The sequence below is a fragment of the Cynoglossus semilaevis genome, chromosome 8, assembly GCF_000523025.1.
Source record: "Cynoglossus semilaevis isolate Cse_v1.0 chromosome 8, Cse_v1.0, whole genome shotgun sequence".
Taxonomy (NCBI): Eukaryota; Metazoa; Chordata; class Actinopteri; order Pleuronectiformes; family Cynoglossidae; genus Cynoglossus; species Cynoglossus semilaevis.
The window spans coordinates 14758775-14778063 of record NC_024314.1 but is presented as its reverse complement, the minus strand read 5'-3'; the positions used below and the strand labels follow the sequence as shown (position 1 = coordinate 14778063).

Below are 19289 nucleotides of genomic sequence, written 5' to 3'. Positions count from 1 at the left end.
TCCTTTAGTATCTGCAGCATGGATGGAGAGAACCTCACGTCTGAGCAGGTGAAAAGGAAACACAGCTAATGTTAATGGGTTCTGTGACTGTAACTCATCGTGAAGCTTGTCCTGCCCCACATGTTTTAACAAAAAAGTAAAGAAAAGAAAAGCAGGGACTAGGAAGAGAAGAAGAAGAAGAAAGAAAAGCAGGGGCTAGGAAGAGAAGAAGAAGAAGAAGAAGAAGAAAGGAGAGAGAGAGCTGGTGAAGATCCAGTGAAGTCATCAGGTTTAAATGTCACAGGTGAGCAGAGCAGGAGCAGCAGCAGAAGAATCCGCGACAGGTTCTTTCTTTTTGTCTTTCTGGTGTCGTGTTTGTCACAGTCGGTGTTAGAACAGTCCCACAGTCACACTGACACCTGGTGGCTACAGGTTAGATGATGCCGTACTGGGCCAACTCGTGCAGCTCCAGGTGATTGAAGGCCTCCCAAGGGCAAATGACGGTGATGTCTGCGGAAATATGAAGGAAACGGTGTTGAAGAATAATCAATAATAAAATTAACAATGAGTTTGATGTCTGCAGCAGACTGACCTGTGCCTAAACCCTCCATCCCTGGGATGTCATCACCAAAGCTGCAACGAACAACGTCACGTTGAAGAGCAAAAATCAGAATTCAAGGAGTTTAAACTGCTGTTTGTGAGCGCCCCCTGCTGCAATTAATGTAAACGGAACTAAAAACGTGCATGTTTGTAAAAGTCAAATTGAAAAATGTAACTACAAAAATCTCTGAAATAGCATCTATATTCAGGTCTCTGCAACAAAGTCAATAGAAACATTTAGGGATTTAGGCTCAGAGATGAAATCTCTTTCACACTGACGTCAGTGACTCACACTGACCACAGGAGGCAGCAGTAGTCAGGTAGGCCCTCTGGTTCCGTGACCTTAAATAGTAGGCGTGGACGGCTAAACTGTTAAAATGTCAACCTTAAGATAAATTCTTCTCCCCTTTTTGCCAGTTTATTTTTGTGTTTGTGTCTCTGGTCTCTGGCATAGGGGGCGCTCACAGCATTGACACTCTGACCTGAAGTTATTAATGTACTCTTTAGAGACAACCATGAGCTTTTACCCCTGGATCCCCTTCTTCGGGGGCTTGCTCTTGAACTGACGAGTCTGCCGTTGCTTGAACTTGGGGGGGCCCTTGCGTGGCGTGGCGGGGCCTCCACTGACACGCGTGGCTGACTTGATCTCTTTTGGGGCGTCGAGGTTCATGTCGGTCGCTCGGTTCTACGGTTCGGGTTCCTGTCTGTAAGCTTGAAAAGTGAACTTTAATAAAGACACCGTCTGATTGGTGGACAGAACCACCAAACAATGACATCAGCAGTCCTCTGTCATTTGTCTCCCCCTTGTGTCACCTCCGTCTGACATTTCAGACTCTAATCCGTCTGTGACGTCAGCAGGCTTTACTCTCATTGTCCCCGTGATTAAAGGCCTGAGCTGGAGCCTGTTCTATTCTGTTCTGTTCTGTTGTGTTCCATCAGGATGACCCGCTTCACCTTAATCGCTGGATCAACCTAATAAGATATTACAGCAAGGACAGGAGGTGCTGATCCAGCACTGAGGGTCTAAGTGTCAATCCTCTGACTGAACAGATGTTCATATCAGGTCCAATCACAGCGTCATCATCAGTACTGTACTGTACTGTACTGTACTGTACTGTAGTTCGAATGGAGGTCAGTTTAGGAGACGAGAGACGTCAGACCTGAACAGAGACCAGTGCTTACTGGTACCAGTATTAATTGAACAGTAATACATTGAAATGAGCCGCAGCCTCTTCTTTGTAACTTTTACTCATTTTCTTTGCATTTACTTGTCACGTGATCAGTCACATTGGTAAAAGAACGATAAACCGTACGGGTAGAAAATTAGAGGCATTTGTACAAACATCCAAACTAGGTGTATATAATGGCAAAACACTAAAATGTAATAGTATATATATTTTTATTTGTATATACGTATATTATTAAATTATTATTTTTTTATTATTAAAATAATGTTAGCATTTAGCAGCTCGGAGGTCAGTGGACCGTGTCCATGTTCACAGTGTCACTCAGTCTGGAGATAATTAATCTGTGTTTAATCTGCTCTGGTATCAGGACCATGTGACAGCGACTCAGGTTAATCCATTTAAATGTGTACTTTAGTAAAAGGTCCTTGTTAATCCATGAGATTACAGCTGTGTTTTATAACAAACACTTAATTTCTCTACATACAACAGAATAAATAAACATTATCTTGGTGCTGGAGTAAAAAGGTTTTAAACACAATTCATTTTGTAACGGTAAAATGTTGAGATAAATGTTACTGTCACCATCCTCTGAGCCTGTCCTGGTCTGTGGTCCTGGTCTGTAGTTCTGGTCTGTAGTTCTGGTCTGAAGACCCGGGTGAGGTGTAGATGAACTCACCTGCTGCTGGAGTCACAGCCTGATGGTGATAGGTCCTGGTGTGGAGCCGATGTTTGAGTCCGGATCTTCAGCGTTCTCTGAAGAACCACAGCAGACCCCCACCTCCTCTTATAACCCAACACTGCAGAGATTATCAGCATCCCGTCTCCTCCTGCTCCTCCCACCTCCACGTCACATAACCGAGGGTGAACATAACAACATCTTACATCACAGCTGTGTCAGTAAGACTCACTCTGTTCTACTGGAGACTGTTCTTCTTCAGTCTGCGATGGAAGAGGAACCCATGAACACCAGCTTGTTCTCCTACAATCAGAAGATTCTCAGATGTCTCTGTGATGAAGCATCTCCACCAGGAGGTTCTTCAGGCTCTCTCCATTCCTCCTCCAAACCTGGTTAACATCTCTGAGGTCAAAGTTCAGAAGGTCAGACCTGATGCTGTGTCCTCAGAGAACTTCACCTTCTCTACATTTTAAAACACGATAAAGTTCTTTATATTTTTTCCTGCTTGGTGAGAAACAGTTCATCAGTAACTTCACAACAGCTTTTGTAAATGTCTGTTGAATGTCTAATGTTTGAAGTAAAGACACAAACATTTATGAAACATTTCTTCTTTTAATCAAAAGCAAAAAGATTAAAAAATAAATAAATCACATAAATATATTTTTGACACATTAGTGATAAATAAATATTAAAATGCTTTTTGACAAGGAATCACACAATAATTGTTGTCAAATGAAATCTGTTTCTAAACTCCTCTGTTGTCTGGACAACGCCGTGGAGATCAGATGTTTCCACAGATGAAATGAGGAAAAGTTTCCTGAGGTTCAACACCTGGACCTTAGTGTCCTTCACCTGCTGGACATGAAGAACTAGGACAATGACTCCGGTAAAAGCAGGAGTCACGTCTTCTTCAGGAGTCTGATCTCCATCTTCAGGTAGGTCTTCAGGTTCTCATCCAGGACGTTCTCCTCCACAGCAGCCAGAGCTTTCTCATCTCCATCAGCGTAGAACCTCAGCAGCTGCTCAGCGTGTTCAATCCATACGCAGTTGTGACAGCCACTCATACAGCAGTGAGTGGGAGGAGGAGGAGGAGTCCTGTCAGGAGGGGAGGCTGAAGAGGCTCCTGAATCAGACACAGTGTCAGAGCAGTCAGGGGGAGGTGTGGTGGGAGAAGGAGAGGAAGAGGAGGTGGAGGTGAGGCCAAAGGTTCCTTGGTTCGAATCAGAGGACTCTGAGAGTGACACAGGAGGTCCAGGAGGAGGAGGTTCAGTAGAGAGACAGTGGACAAAGCTCCTCAATGGACTCTGAGGAGAGAGACGGGAAGGCGGTCTCCACTGCAGCAGACAGGAGACACACAGCTGTAACAGGAGTTGAAGGGTTAAAAACTGCAAACTCTCCACCAACATTTATCATTAAAAAAAACTTTAAAACTAGTTATTTATATTTACAGAGGGAAAAAACATTTGAAGTTACCTATTCGAAGTTGCCTTAAATATAAGCTTAAAATATAAAAGCTTAATATAAAAGAGTTCTATAAAATGATAGGGAAATATAAACAAAGACGGAAATCTTTATTAAAGTCTAAATAAATGAAATAACAAAGAATTGAGGTTTGACCTCGACAACATAAACAACCTCTAAAACTCTAAAAAATACTTCACAGTTAAACCCGGTGTAGCTGTAAAAGTGACATGAGTCTTTTTAAATATGTTTATTCAAAAGGGAAAACGAACAAAAATAAAAGCCGAAATCAATATGTTCTGTGTAAGCCTTAATGCTAACTCGTTAGCTTGTACTTTTTGCTCACCTTCTGTAAAGAAAATGACGTTTCTAACAAACGCAGCATTTTAGTGAACAGTAGTTATAATCGATAATTACTGCTGTGGAATACTGATGCAGTAACTAAAATAAAACAGGTAACAACCACATTATCCTCTGACTTGTAACCAGCTGAATAAGACACGAACAGCGGTGTAACATTGACTACAGCCTACCTCCGGTATGGTTGTCAACACTGGTGCTGATTGGACAGCGAGAAACGGACCGACCAATCAGAATTCCTTTTATTAACTACGCAAATAGAGAAGTTATAGGTTGCAGTTCAGGTTGTGATCAGCAGGGGTCAGCATTTCTTTAGAATTTCTATAATATGAAGCCAAACTGTCGATTGAACGAAGTCATGATTAAAAAACTAACTCGAATAAATCCAAACAAAAACGACAAGATAAGAAAATCGAACCCCAAATAAAATAATTTATATTTAAAATACAAACATCATTTAATGTACACCAATTAAAAAAAGGCTCAGTTAAAATAAAATATTAAAATAAAAATTCACATTAATATTATACCATAAAGAGAATATGAAAACCGAATGGTGTATCTGAAAATCGAATTAATGTGACATAAATACATAAACATTAAAGTAATTGGCTGATGTTTAATTAAATAAAAATGCATTTGTGCTGCACGGCCTTTAAACTAATGTATTTATTAAACTGATGTTTAAAGAAACAAAACAAACACATTTAGTTTGTACACTGTTGTTAGTGATAGTGACAGAAGGTGTTACTGTAGAGCAGTGTCTTCTCACTGATGAGGAACCAGAGAGTAAATCCCCACAGAGACCAGTGTTTACAGGAAACATCCAAGGAAACAGCAGCATCAGCAGTAACAGTACCAGTACCAGTACCAGTACCAGTACCAGCAGCAGCAACAGTACCATACCAGTACCAGCAGCAGTAACCCAGTACCAGTAGCAGTAACAGCAGCAGTAACAGTACCAGTACCAGCAGCAGTAACAGTACCAGCAGTAACAGCAGCAGTTATGTTAGTAAATAGAATTAAAAATAAAATGCTAACACGTAGCATTGCTAAAAAGTAGTGGAAACTAAACACTGATTAGTTAATGAGTTATGTCATCACTAACTGCAGTGGCCATGGTCAGGGAGGAGCAGCAGTTTACAGGTGTGTTCTGTTCACAGCAGCTCCTTGTCCAAAACCAGGATCCAGTCTTTGGATCTGAGGGATTAGCCTCATCCCTGTTAATCCTGAACCTCCCACTTCAGCAGACACACTTTTCACATTCTTTGACTCTGGTTTGTCCCAGTTCTCAAGGGAAAGACTGCCAGGAATGCAGCCCGATCAAGGACGGTAACCGTGTCCTGAATGTTAAAGACGAATCATAAAGGACCCTGGTCAGACCTGGAGTTCATGAGCTCCAACCAGAGGTTCCCCAGAGGAGCCTCTCTCTGTGTTTTTCTCCCTAAATGTTCAGCTCAGACTGCAGGAGGAGGTCAGGTCTGGAGGTTCCTGGAGCTCAGGTGTCGTTGGACTCACAGGAGCAGCTTTGTCCTGGTCTCACAAAGACCGGACTGTTGTGTCACTGTGCTGGTCTCTGCTGCTGCACAGGTCAGAGCCACGGCTCAGAGCTAACGTGTTAGCATGTTGTGTCCTGATGTTTACCACCAAAATAAAACAAAGTACTAGTGGACAATGAGTTAGCATGAATGTTGTAAAATTAGCCCTAACTTTTAGCATGACAGCTCAGACAAAAACTCAGCTGCAAACAGAACAACCAAAAGTTAGCCAAAAACTCAGCTGCAAACAGAACAACCAAAACCAAAGGTTGAATGAAAATACAGCAGCTGAAAAAGACTACAACAACAACAACACAGGTACAATCAGACAAAGACAGCCAGAAACAGCTAAAAACTAACATTTTCAACCTTATATAAATTCATTTAACTAGAGTTTCATTTTTAATTTAATGTATTCTTCCTGTCAGGAGTATTTAAGGAGTGAGCTCGGTCACTGCGGTGTCTCTGAGCCCACAGTTGAACACACCTTCATGGTTTTTCTGCTTCACTCTTGGGTTGTAAAAACTTTCAGTTTTCTTTCAGTAAAACAGCAGAGTGTTTGCTGAAGGTAATCACACAGTGTTGTTCATTAACAGACTGGCTGCTGCTGCGGCTGCTGAACGGCGCCCTCTGATTGGTCAGCTCTCCTTCACATTCACCCCCACAGTTTGTTTAACCTGTTTGTGTGAACTCACAGTCAAACTGAAGAATAACTGACAGCAGTGGGATAAAAAAAACACACACCTGTGGGACTCAACAACATCAACAACAACAACATCAACAACAACAACAACAACAACAACAACGTGACTGAATGAACCACTGGTTCCTCCATTCATTATTACACGTCTACTGGACTTCAACCTCTATCACAGTGGTCTAAGAAGAACCGACATCAATTCAGGAAAAAATGGTTCTGGTTCCACTGACATGATTTACTGTCACTGTGAAAAAGCTGTTCGTTTAGTTTAGTTAGTTTAGTACCAACTTAAAGCTCATGGAGACATAGCAGCTGCTTGTCCTCTGCTGCCTCCTGTGGTCAGAGTGTGAGTGTGTATCGGTGTGAGATTTGAACAGAGGATTTGGTGTGAAGTCACATTAGAAGGCAGTGACTGAGGCAGCAGTGGACCAACAGCTGCTGATTTATCTGTCAGATAAAATCACTGCTCTTCTCCATGAGGTTTGGTTCTGTTTGTTTTTCCACATGTTATTTGGTCAGGACAGTCTGTCTAACAGCAGAGGAACTCTGATCAGGTTCCATGTCCAGTACAGTCAGAGACTAAATTTAAATACTGTGTCATTTGAATCTAACGGTAAAAAACTCCAAACTTCTTCTTCCTCTTTATTATAGTTGAACTTCCTGCAGCGTCCAACAGTAATGAGTGAACGTGAGCCCTGAGCCCTGAGTCTGCTGGGGTCGGAATACACTGATCAACATCACGTTCTCCCCTAGGTCACTGGAGGTCACAGTCTTTGACCTCAGATGTGTCTGGGGGTGGGGGTGAGGGGGACTAGGGGACATTAAATCTCAGAGAGACAAAAAGGCAGAGTGACACTCTCCTTAAATCTTCTTTGGTGTGAATGTGTGTGTGTGTGTGTTATCTTTCCGGCAGCAGGAACAGGAACAGAGCTTCAGATTCAAACCTGTGGAGACAACAAGTGAACTTCATCAGATACACACGCACACACACACACACAGAGAGATCAACTGAACAACTCTGTGTGTGTGTGTGTGTGTGTGTGTGTGTGTGCACGCACAGGTCAGAAGTAGAACCAACAATGTAAACATATAGAAATAACAATGATAATGTTAAGACTAATAATAAAGAGACCAACCCTGTCAGCTGGTGTCTCGTCCCTGTGATGATGACAGTCTTCTCTCCTGACATCAGTGACTGTGACCCAACAGTCAGCCATTGATTGAGGTGCCACACAACAGCAATAAACTCAGCTTATCTGCAATAAAACTCCTCTCCCACGGTGTGTGTGTGTGTGTGTGTGTGTGTGTGTGTGTGTGTGTGTGTAGACAGCAGGTAAATTGAACCCTGACCTGTAGTTCTCCTCCTGTGACCTCCATGATGACGTCAGTGAAGAACCCTGGATCAGTCCTGGATGTTTCAATACTAGACAGAGTTCTAAAACAAGAACTTGAAGCTATCTAGAAAAAAAAATCTTTTTTTTTTATAAACAAATACATTTTTTATTTAATCTATGGCAGCATTTAGAGACAAGAAGATCAGAGGATCGGACAATCACTTTGATTTTACAGGAAACGGTGATGAGACTGTGATTAAACGGTGATGAGACTGTGATTAAACGGTGATGAGACTGTGATGATCTGGGTGATGCAGTGAAGCTCAGGTGTTTATTCCCGTGTTCATAAATGAAAGTCACACTTTAGACATTTGCTATAAATATTAAATAATCACACATTTGAAAATGACATTCATGTCATTGGCTTTGTCCCGTCCTATTTAAAGTTTACTCTCAGCTCCTGAACGAGGGTCGACAAGTGTAACTCTGACTCCGTGAACCAAGCTCCGCCCTCAGGGTGGCAGACAGGAAGTCAGCTGACAGCAGGTCCAGATCTTGTCCATCACCGTGGTCTGGAGTGTGAGCAGCATCGACCCGTCAGTCAGGGAGACAACTGTTTGGACACTGCTGCTGTGCCAGGACATTCACCACTGGGACGTCCTCTGAAGACTCTGTGAGACAGGAGACATGGTCACATGATCAGGACAAACCTGGTTTTGGACCTGTTCTGGTCGTCAGATGAAGGAGAATGTCAAAAATATTGAACAAAAATACAAAGATGAAACATATATTGAGTGAATACTAATGCCTCCCAGAGGGAGGGGCCAAAGAGGCAGGAACAACCTCCTGTGACCTCTGTGGTTGACCTTTGTGGAACTGGTCTTTGACTGTAGCTGCTCCTTTGTCTGACAGTCAGTAGACTGCAGAGACACTGGGCTCCAGCAGGTGACACACACCACAGAGAATCCAGACAAAGATGCCATTCATGCTCCACCTGCAGGAGGCGTCACTATGGAAACAGCAGTGGTGTGTGTGTGTGTGTGTGTCTGTGTGTGTGTGACCTACACTGCCTCCGTTGGGCTGAGTCCGGCTGTTGGTGGATGGTGTGCTGCCCCTGCTGTCTGCCCCTGCTGCTGCGGTGGAGGCGGAGGCTCTGGGAATCACCATGTCATGGGAGGAGTCAGGAGTCAGCTGTGTGATGTCATCAGGCAGAACCGTCAACAAGCCATCCCATAATTACACACAGGTATGACTTCATTTACAGCACAGACCAGAGTCTGTGGACGAGGTCCCTCATCAGTCACTCAAGACAGACAGTGTAACAACTGGACTATAAATGAATACACTCAACAGTGTGTGTGTGTGTGTGTTTGTGTGTGTGTGTGTGTGAGAGAGAGAGACTCACGGTTCCTATTGATTTGCTGATCAGAGCCAGTTCTGTGGGCTGGTAGACTGAACTGCGCAGTTGACCAGTGTAACCACTGTACGGAGACACTGGTTTGACACCTGTGAGACACACACGCACAGAAGAATAGGTTGCTGTAGCGCTGTTGCTATGGTGACAGTGTAAACAGATGGTGCGGTGGGAGCAGCTGCGATGATGATGATGATGATGATGATGATGATGATGCAGCAGTTATGAGAGGAGGTGAAACCACAGTGATGACTCAGTGATGATCTGCTCAAAGACGACAGGACAGAAAAACTAACGTCTTTGTTAAAGATGAAAATATTCCACTGTTTGTTGGGGTTATGAGAAAATAGTGATAAATTGAAATATTGCGATATTTCATTTCACGATACTGTATGAATATTCTACATCACTGTATGGATTTATTACCATTTACCAGTCAAATATATTAATGTCGTTGGTTCATTTGATTTTTCTTTTACGTCTTGTCCAGTGATTCCAAATGTGGATCCCTCAGATGGAACAGCCCTGTGTGTTCACTATGATGACAGTTTACTACAATTATATTGGTTATAAAATATATCGCCGTTCCAAATGTAACACAGTCTATCGCAATATATCGTATTGTTCCCCCGTATTGTGATACGTACCGTATCATATTGACAGATTCTTGACAATACACACGCAGTAAAAGTTACATCAAAAAGCTCCTCCTCCTCCTCATCATCATCATCATCAGCATCACCTACTTCCTGGCTATCCTGCAGTAATTATTTCTGATTTTACTGTTGTCTTCAAACTTCTTCTTCTCAGACCTACCATGGCTGGGCTCGTCCAGGGAGAAGCCCTTGTTCTCCATGAAGATGCTCTGCCCACTGTGTTCCTTCAGGATGTTTTCGTAGCCCACTCCACGGTTGGCATAGAGTTCTTCTCCAAAGCTCTGCTGGTTCTCATCGCTGCTGGTCCAACAGCAGACTTCAGGAATGGTGTAGATGATGATGAAGGTCCAGGCGTTTGTCACCAGGGCGATGGACAGGGTGGGGTCGTCCCACGTGGGGCCACCGTGCTTCTCATTACCGTGGATGTACATGACGATCCAGGCCACCCAGATTCCCACGGACAGAGTTCCACTCAGGAAGATGCAGCCGCTCTCCCTCCTCCAGCGCCGGTGCTCTCCTGCGATGGCGGCCGCACTCGCCACCACCACGGCCAGGATCAAGACCATCACGTAGATCAGGGCCATGACGAAGTCCTGGTTGGCGATGTTACAGGGTGTGGCAGCAGACCTGTCAGTTGGAGCGGTGGCGTTGAGTGGGGGCGTTGGGTGACGCACCACCGTGATGATTAACCACTCAGTGTTGATGATCACCTCCACCAGCCACAGTCCAACCGCCCCCAGGAACAGAAGCCAGGGCCGTGGAGCGCTGTTTCTCCTGGACAGGAAGTTCAACCGCACGGCCTGCATCAGGAAGAAAGAGAAGCAGCCGCCAAACAGAACCCCAAACAAGAACCTCCTGGAGGAGCAGGTGGAGAAGTCCTCACCAACGATGAAGGCAAAGGTCAGACCAAAGAGTCCAAAGGTGAAGACCAGGATCCAGGCGTGGAGCGCGACCGAGCTCCGCTGGTTCTTGTCTGTGATGAAGGGCAGACTGCCCAACAGAGAGCCGAAGAGCACGAAGGTGAAGACGAGGCCCAGTGAAGCGAACGCCTCCAGAACGATCCCCCACGCTGCACTGAGGTCACACAGGTTGAAGTAGAGAGAGTCCAGGTTGGAGCCGCAGCCCGGGGGGGTCATGTTGGCCGACATGTTGGACCGGGTCCCTGGGATCCTTATGGAACGTGTTCAGGTGGAGGAACCAGGAGAAACTGGGAGGGTGAAGAACAGAAACTCTGAAGATGTTGGAGCGCTCCACCCTGTCCAACAAACATCTGACCCGTGACTCCACCTCATGTACATAAAACAGAATCAAAACATCAGCTTTACTCAGACATGATTCACCAACACACAGGCAGGGTGTGGAGCACTGTGGACTAGAGATGAAGGGAGGGCTCCTTCACGTTTCCACGGCAACAACAACTTCAGTGGACCCACCCTCCATAGGTGCAGTTTCACTCCCACACCAAAGTCCATAAAGAAAATCAATAACTCTACGTCACAGCAAACATTAACTGTTGATTCACCCTTCACCCCGGTTCACGTCACTGACACACACTGACCACAGGAGGCATCAGTGAGCCAGCAGCTTAAAAGGTCAAATTAAACACTTTGTCATTCACTGATGGCGTCTGAGGTCCAGGTCCAGGTCTGATGGTTTTTGAATCCAGATCCACAGTCATTTTCTCTTTTGGTCAATTTTGGTCAGTGAGCTAAAACCGCTGCCTCTGGTGGTGAGTTGAGGTGTCATTAAGGAATGTTAGCTGTATTTGAGTCCATTTAACCTGTGCACTACCCAGACTACCAACTATTAGAGGAACATTCATTTAGGTCAACACCAACATTTTTAGAAGCCCACCGCCACCTACTGTACTAGAGTGTGTAGTGTCATGGTATGACCAGTGACTTTTTGAGATAACTGTACTGATTCACTGTAACTGATTCACGATGCATCACGCTCCTCGTGTTCAGACGTTAACAAACTGATTTTCTCTAAGGACTGAGTCCCAGGAAGAGTAAACACTTTGACAGAGTTTGTTATGCTTTTGTCTCATAAAGGTACAGTTCAGGTTCAGTGAACCCCCCCCCCCCCCCCCCCCTCAACGTCCCCTGGAGCAGCCTTGTGTTCAGAGGCACAAAAATCACAAGAATGTCAGGCTGTGGATTTTTTGCCAGCTGCGATGTTAAACATTAATAATGTGTGAGGACAAATGTTGTTTGTGAACAGGTGAAAGTGCAGCGAACCACGGTTTTACATCCACAGGTTCATTAGCTGGGAACTATCATAAAAGGGAGAGTTTATGTTCGGATTTTTTATTTATGAGCCAATGACAGATTGACAACAACTGTGCTGTTGGTGGCGCTGCATCTCTCGGTGAAACAAAGACTCAGAATGAATGAATAAAACATCAGTGATGATACTGTCAAGTTTTGAATCTCTCCTACACCAAAGAGCATAGAGAAAATCAACACTTTTAACTTCTGACAAAACAGGAGCTGCCTTTAAATTGTTACCTTTTATGGTCATTGAATAAACACACACACACACACACACACACGGAGTTAACAGGAGTGTGATGTGTCAGAGTACCTGCTGTTCTTAGTCCTGATCAAACACCAACTGGACGGCGAAGATCAACCATTGAGGAAGAAATGGAAGTGATGATGAAAAGTTCAGGAATAATCTGAGAGGAAAAAAAGATGAACTGATCTCAGTTCAGTTTAAACAGAGAAAAAAAAGAAGAGACAATGTTTACACCAGGGCTTCCTTCTTCATCTGGCTGAGCTGATAGACTGAGCCGCTCTCTAAACACACACACGCACGCACGCACGCACACACACACTCACTCACCCACACAGGTGAGGAGGGACATCTGGTGGTGAAGGGATGTCAGTTCTATAAATCACTTACTTTTCCATACAAATGTCCATAGAGAAAATCAGTGATTTAAGCTCAGCTGTTCGTCTGTCTTTATCTGTAACTAAATTTAATTAATTTTGTTAATTAAACACTGTTCTTGGGCCTCTTTTTTAGAATAATATTATCACATTCAATGACCATTTTTCATCCAACCATCCGTCCGTCCCCTCATCCATCCATGTTGGCCTAGACAGTGATTTATAAACTACAGTCTAAGTAAGGGGGGGGGGGGGCAGTCTTTGGGGCAGGGGTTGTTGTTCTTACCTGCAGCCCCTCCAGCCACACTGCCCCATGTGGCCTCAGTATGGGCTGCCTGTATTAAAGCACTGGGACCTGATAGGAAGTTGTGGTGGGTGTTCCTGCTGCCAGCTGTGGAGCAGTGGACCCTGGCAGGAGGGAGGGGTCGCTGTTTGAGGTGGGACAAAGGACAGCCGACAGGTGGACAGACGATGTGTGGAGAGAAAGGTCTCAGAGAGGCTGGGCTTCATCAAACTTTAATCCAGAAGATTCTACCTTCGTTACCACCTTTACTGAGGTACAGGTGGAGGACGACTGTAACTGTCACCCTGACTACAGCAGTGGAGCAGCCGCTGTAGCCACTGTTTGGTTTCCTAACTTCAGTTTCCTGTTGAAAAAGAAAACTGTCCAACAGAAAGATAACAGAAGCCTCAGCTTATAAAATTAATGTCGGCTGAAGTTTACAGAGTCAGAGAAACATGATCGCTGTTCTATCTCACTGTTCCATGGGATTTTTCAACAGGAAACTGAAACTTAGGAGACACTGAGACAGTGTCATTTCCCAAATCAATGTCCACACAGAAAATCAATTTGTCAAATAATTATGAGTGTGGGTTTCTTTTTTAATACAATTTAATCTAAATTTAATTAAGATTAAACTTGGTGACACAAACTGACAACAGGAGGTGCAGATTTTCTCTATGGACTTTGGTCTGAACTAAAATCACTGATTTTCTCTATGGACTTTGGTCTGAGCTAAAATCACTGATTTTCTCTTGGAGGTTTGGTGTGGCACTGTAAGCTGTTAGGAACATCCGTCTCCCACTGAATACAGACATAAACATGTTCAGATACTTCAGCTGGTAGTCGTCCCCCCCCGCCCCCCAGTTCTTCTGCGGCTCTTATAGAACCCCCTCACTGATACGGAGACTCTTTTTTATACAACCACACATGAAAAAGCCTAAACTTTACATGGAGGTGTTTATTCTCTCCCTATCTGAAGGCCCTCCTGTGTTATGGTCAGACAGCAGGAGACATCTTCAAACAAACTTCTCTCTTTGTCTATGTCTGGGCTCTCAGAACTCAGCAAGGGACGGGAGGGGGCGGGGCATGATGAGATGGACACTCAGGTCAGTCCCTGACTGTATCTGTCTAAACAGGGTGAGGGGCAGGAGGAAGAGGAGGAGGAGGAGGAGGAGGAGGAGGAGGAGGCAGGTGTGGAGTAAAGAGGGACCACCAGTCAGTGTAGACTCACAGTGGACCATCAAGACACACATACACAAACTCAGTCCACTACAGGACACATGTAAAAACAGCAACATATATGAACAAAAGAACCCAGGATTTAGTGAAGTGTTAGCGCCCCCTGGAATGTAAATCATTTAAGCAACTTGGCATCATTAAATCCAATCAGGTTATGCCTGCACTATATTACAACTGTATATGACATTAGACGTCTGCAGCAGGGGGCGCTCACAGCTCAGGCGGCCCTGATCTGACATGGTCTGTTGTGGACGACTGATTTCATCAACGTAAAAACAAACCTCTGGTCTTTTCTTTCCTTTTTTACACAACTCTATAAAAATGATTGCGTCACATTAATGTTTATAAAAGACAAAAAACCCTGTTTTTCTGTCACATTCTTGTAAAACAAAATAAATATGTTGTCAGGAGTCTGTGATTTACTGAAGTGAATTCACACGACAAAAACTAAAAAAAACATATTTTCTCTGGAGCCTGGGAGACTGGACCCAGGGGCCCCTGGCCCAGTGGCCCACGGCCACCCTCCTCCCTGGGGGAGACATGCTCAGGGACTGTGGGAAGTGTCAAGGCAGTGTTGAGGTTAGGACAGAAGGACCGGGTCCTGCTGTGAGGACATGTTGGTCCTGCTGGACAAACAGGAGGTGAAGGAGAAGACGACGAAGGTCACATGTGTCCACAAGAGGGCGGTGTGCATGGATGGGCAAAGGACAGGTTAAAGTAGGAGGAGGTTACTAGTGGTTGTGTCCATCCTGGCAGAGACATGGGTCTGAATGAGGACAGTGTCCTTCACCATTGGCTGGTGGTTCTCCAACATGTTGGTCCTGGAGAACAGTAGAACCATGGTTCTCTGGACCTTTGTTCACATCACTCCTGTGGTCACTCAGTGACCCTACTGTGGGTCGACAACCATGTCTTCCAGGTCACGTCTCCTCTGGCGGCCTGGTGATGAAGACGGGTTTCTGTGTCAGTTGGTCAAAGCGGGGGGTCATGAGGGCTTTCTGGCTCTCGGTGGTGACAAGGGGGCGGAGTCTCTGTGTGAGCGCTTGTGGTTCCCGCAGTACAGAGAGGAGACAGAGGCGTGGGCTGCAGCCTGCAGCTGTGGCAGAGCCCGTCCAGGATACAGTGGTCCACCCCGGAGCAGGACCACGTCCCGGACGGCCCCTCTGAAAGGTTTACTGACGAAGCAGTAGAGGAAGAAGTTGACGGCCGTGTTCAGCATGGCCACCATGTTGGACAGATCGTACGCCAAGTGGACGCGCCAGTCCCTGTGAACGGAGGACACGTACAGATGGTAGATGACCACCACGGTTCTGGGGGCCCAGAGCACAGAGAAGACCGAGGTGATGGACAGGAGCATTGCCGTGGTTTTTCCAAGTCTGTGCCGTCGCTGCTGTGACGTGGCGTTTGTCCCACAATCCTCCTGGTGTCGCTGCTGCCTCTGTCTAACCCTCAGTGTTCGAATGATCAGTGAGTTCAGGACCAGGAAGACGCTGCAGGGCAGGAAGTAGATGATGGTCACATGTGTCCATATAAGGACAGTGTCCATCACAGTGGGGGGGTGACTGTTCCTCCACATGTCTGACCACCAGAAGAACGGAACTCCAGAAGCCAACGACAATGTCAGCACAACCGCGATGATCCTGCGGGCCCGGGCTGGGTAGCTGATCTGTCGGTGGAGGAGGGGGTGGCACAGCGCCACGTAGCGGTCCACAGTGAGAGGGACGGTGGACCAGATGGAGGCGTGGTTTGCCGCAAACTCAGCAGCACTGACCGAGTGCAGCAGCAGCTCGGGGACATCGCGGTGGAAGACGGCTGTCTCCAGGAGGAAGCCCACGAAGATGATGAAGAGCTGGGACAGGATGTCAGAGCCCGTCACTGCCAGCAGGTAGTAGTAAAGAGCTTTCTTAGTCCGTGATGCCAGTCTGGACAGCGCCACCGCGGTCAGGATGTTCACTGAAGGAGACATAGACAAAACAGGAAGTGATGAAAACTCCACTCATTACCGATGGTACGGTCAGTACGGTCAGTGCAGCAGTGACTTAGCAGTGACTCAGTGGGGACTCAGCAGTGACTTAGTCATGAATCCAGATCAGTACTTTGAATATATTCAAAGTAATATATTCTTACCAGTTAGTTTTAAGTCCTTGTCCACCATGACTGTCCACTTACACACTTATGTCCTAATGTCCACGAGGACGACTTTAAGGAAACATACAGGCTCACGTCTTTGTCCTGTCCTGTCTCGTCTTCCTCTAAATCTATTTGTCGGTATTAAAAAGACAAACAGCCTGTGACCTGTTGACCTCTGAACCTTCTCTACACAGGACCATTGGCAGGGTGTGACCTGGAGGTCACGTGGACACTGCGGAGACGTCCTGTGATCTCTGAACAACTCACTTTCTGTCAGATCAATAAACATGGTCATGTGACAGAGGCTGGTGTGAAGGACCTTCATCAGTGTCTGGATCAGTGATCCGATCGACCAGGACTTCCCATCAATAACTACACCTATTGACTGTCGGCTGATTGAATGTCACACCCTGAGAAGAAGGAGTGATTTAGGCTCACAGGGACACAGAAACTGCTGGTCCGCTGCTGCCCCCTGTGGTCGGTCTGGTTGTACCTGGGACTCCCACACACAGCAGGACGCTGTAGTAGATGACAGGGATGAAACCCAGGACACACGTGGACCTCTGCAGCTCCTCGGGTTTCAGGTCCGGCACCTCTTGGTTGCCGGACTGCGTCACATTTGGCCAGTCGATCATGACCCTGGTGCTCCCCCTGGAGGAAGGTGGGATCTGATCTGATCTGAAGACAAGAAGGGAAACAGTCTAAGTCTGATTTTAGAATTTATTTACATCTCCATCAAAAACCACTTGTTTATAGAATTTCAAAACAGCAGTAGGTGAGGGATGGGGAGGGGTCCTGGTTCTTTGAGGGGCCGACAGGTTTAAGCCTGTCTTGTTTGGACATCTTCTGACCAATGCTCTCAGATGCGTTTGAACAACAGCTGCTCTGATTGGCTGAGGTGGATGTTTGCCGAAACCTCAGTGTTTACCTTCAGCATGACTGCAGGTGGACAACAGACAGCAGATGGACTCAGTGAGCAGTGACCTGTCCATCATCAGGTCCTGACCTTCTCACCTCCTGATGGTCTTCACTCAGCTGTGACCATGTTTGGACTGTTAGCTCAGTCCAGCTCTCACTCAGACCAACGCGGTGACCAACCTCATCACAGACTCACACACAGCATCCACACCAAATCTTTAGCTCTTTTTTTTCTTTAGCTTGTTTTGGCAGGTTGGACTAACAGTGAGTTCTCAGTTTTATTTCAACAAATCTTTAACTGTGTTTGTCTTTTAACGACTACACTTCACCTGTTCCTCAATACCAATGACCAAGTTTTACTTAACTAATTTTAGTTTAGCGTTTATGGTATCTTTGCTAACATCTAATTAGCATCTGAGCTAATTGTAATGTTTTAACTAATCAGTCACTAACTCCTTGTATTTTCAAACCTTCTGACGGTGCAGTTCTACAGGAGACCGTTTCAACATCGGTTCCACAGAACCATTGGAATCCATTGTGTTTAAAGGAAAGTTTCATATTTTCAGTTTTCATTTCCTGACCCAGTACTGTTTTCTCAAAGCCTGCTGGGAAAAAACTGAACTCATCATGGTGACAGTTTCCTCAGAGGAAGTCAGCCTGGAGACCAGAGGCCCAGGCCTGGTTCTGATTAGCTCTCTGATCTGTACATGGGTCTTGGGTCTTAGGTCTTGGGTCTTGTCAGGTCTCAGATGCAGCTGAGGGCCTGAGGATGTGACTCTGTGGGGGAGGATCGGGTGGGGGTGTCAGCGGACTCTGGCTGTGCTCCACTGCGTCCTCTAAATTATTTATGGTTAGACGCAGCACCTGAAACAACAGGCGGCTGCTAACGTTGGACTGAGCCCGGTACCACGACGGAGCTCTTTAATTGCAGCTCTGACCCGTGGTCATCATCGTTAGAGAGAACGAGTCCAGGAGGAGATGTTTGGCAGCAGAAACCACGGCAGTGATGAAGACAAATTGGTTCTGGGATGGTTCACAGCATGAAATCACAGGAAAACAACAGCAATAATTTTGTATAAACACAGGAGATCGGAGAAGAAAAACGAGTTCTCTGAAATAACTGCGCAGACAAGAGCAAGGAGAGAACGTCTGGAAAAGAAAACCTGCTCCTGAAGTCAAAGGTATGAACGTTCCCCAACCTTTCCTTCAAAATAAAGACTAAGAAAGTGTTCTTAAATTTTGATTTAAATGGTTAGCAGAGAAAAACCTCAATGGAAACTGGAGCAACAACACAGTATTACGAAGATAAGGTGCAGCTCCCCCTGGTGGGACATCAGATTACATGAATAAGTCTCTGTGGTGTTGGGAGATACAGTATTTTCAGGTGACTCAAAGTGAGAAAGACCAACTCGTACAGACATCAGTGACAACAACAACAACAGAAGAAACAGATCGGTTACCTTCACATCCACGGCCTGCCTCACCTCAGGTCTGTCTCAGAGGACGGAGGACGGAAGACGGCTGCTGCAGAGTCGACCACATCACTGACACTGAGATGCTGGGAGAGGGAGGGACAGTGGGAGAGAGAGAGAGAGGGAGAGAGAGAGATAGAGGCAAAGAGAGAGAGAGAGGAAGGGGGGGGGGGAGGATTAACAGACTGAAGTGAGGCTGAAATATACACCAGAGGAAAAGAAGTGTAAAAACCACAGAGAGTGAAATGTGGTCCAGTTTTTGGGCTTTGGTCCATATTTAAGCTGAGAGGATTTGAACATGTTCACACTGACAGAACTAACACACACACCTACAATTCATCCTCAGCTGTCAGCGTCTCAGTTTACCTGAGGTGATATTTACAGGAATATTTGTGGTTCATGTCCAATAGTACAGCCGTACCATGACATCATGAACCTTGTGAACACT

At 45.6% G+C, this 19289-nt stretch overlaps 3 protein-coding genes across 7 annotated transcripts; all 3 read right to left on the bottom strand.

The window, feature by feature from the left end:
• Window positions 1–210: 210 nt before the first annotated feature.
• Window positions 211–2807, bottom strand: pde6gb (phosphodiesterase 6G, cGMP-specific, rod, gamma, paralog b). 2 transcript variants are annotated; one of them, XM_008314920.3, is made up of 4 exons: window positions 2443–2807; window positions 1107–1290; window positions 572–612; window positions 211–489 (listed from the first exon to the last, which is right to left on the bottom strand). In XM_008314920.3, the coding sequence occupies exons 2-4, from the start codon at window positions 1247–1249 to the stop codon at window positions 413–415; spliced, it is 261 nt and encodes an 86-aa protein (XP_008313142.1). In that variant the 5' UTR covers window positions 1250–1290; window positions 2443–2807; the 3' UTR covers window positions 211–412. The 2 variants fall into 2 exon arrangements, with proteins under 2 accessions (XP_008313142.1, XP_008313143.1); XM_008314921.3 differs by having other exon boundaries at window positions 1107–1283.
• Window positions 2808–3046: 239 nt separating this feature from the next.
• oxld1 (oxidoreductase-like domain containing 1) lies at window positions 3047–4481 on the bottom strand (the record flags this gene model as incomplete). The annotated part of the gene is made up of 2 exons (XM_025058135.1): window positions 3047–3800; window positions 4437–4481. Coding segments are annotated over 2 exons (504 nt in total), but the record flags the coding sequence as incomplete, so codon positions are not given.
• Window positions 4482–7974: 3493 nt separating this feature from the next.
• gprc5c (G protein-coupled receptor, class C, group 5, member C) lies at window positions 7975–18934 on the bottom strand. 4 transcript variants are annotated; one of them, XM_008314922.3, is made up of 5 exons: window positions 12492–12724; window positions 10066–11192; window positions 9241–9341; window positions 8901–9026; window positions 7975–8506 (listed from the first exon to the last, which is right to left on the bottom strand). In XM_008314922.3, the coding sequence occupies exons 2-5, from the start codon at window positions 11051–11053 to the stop codon at window positions 8480–8482; spliced, it is 1242 nt and encodes a 413-aa protein (XP_008313144.1). In that variant the 5' UTR covers window positions 11054–11192; window positions 12492–12724; the 3' UTR covers window positions 7975–8479. The 4 variants fall into 4 exon arrangements, 2 of the variants coding, with proteins under 2 accessions (XP_008313144.1, XP_008313145.1); XM_008314923.3 differs by having other exon boundaries at window positions 10066–11112; window positions 12492–12723; XR_003050315.1 differs by lacking the exons at window positions 7975–8506; window positions 8901–9026; window positions 9241–9341 and adding exons at window positions 16945–17129; window positions 18830–18934 and having other exon boundaries at window positions 11050–11192; window positions 12492–16274.
• Between the last annotated feature and the right edge of the window lie 355 nt (window positions 18935–19289).

Bases quoted from the DNA above. Each gene is read 5' to 3' on its own strand.
- pde6gb (XM_008314920.3), bottom strand. From the start codon at position 1,249: ATGAACCTCGACGCCCCAAAAGAGATCAAGTCAGCCACGCGTGTCAGT. The intron at 613-1,106 runs GTAAAAGCTCAT...TGTTCGTTGCAG, and splicing joins CCGAAGAAGGGGATCCAGGG to CTTTGGTGATGACATCCCAG. The intron at 490-571 runs GTCAGTCTGCTG...ATATTTCCGCAG, and splicing joins GATGGAGGGTTTAGGCACAG to ACATCACCGTCATTTGCCCT.
- gprc5c (XM_008314922.3), bottom strand. From the start codon at position 11,053: ATGTCGGCCAACATGACCCCCCCGGGCTGCGGCTCCAACCTGGACTCT. The intron at 9,342-10,065 runs GTAGGTCTGAGA...TGTGTCTCACAG, and splicing joins CCTGGACGAGCCCAGCCATG to GTGTCAAACCAGTGTCTCCG. The intron at 9,027-9,240 runs GTGAGTCTCTCT...GACATCACACAG, and splicing joins TCAGCAAATCAATAGGAACC to CTGACTCCTGACTCCTCCCA.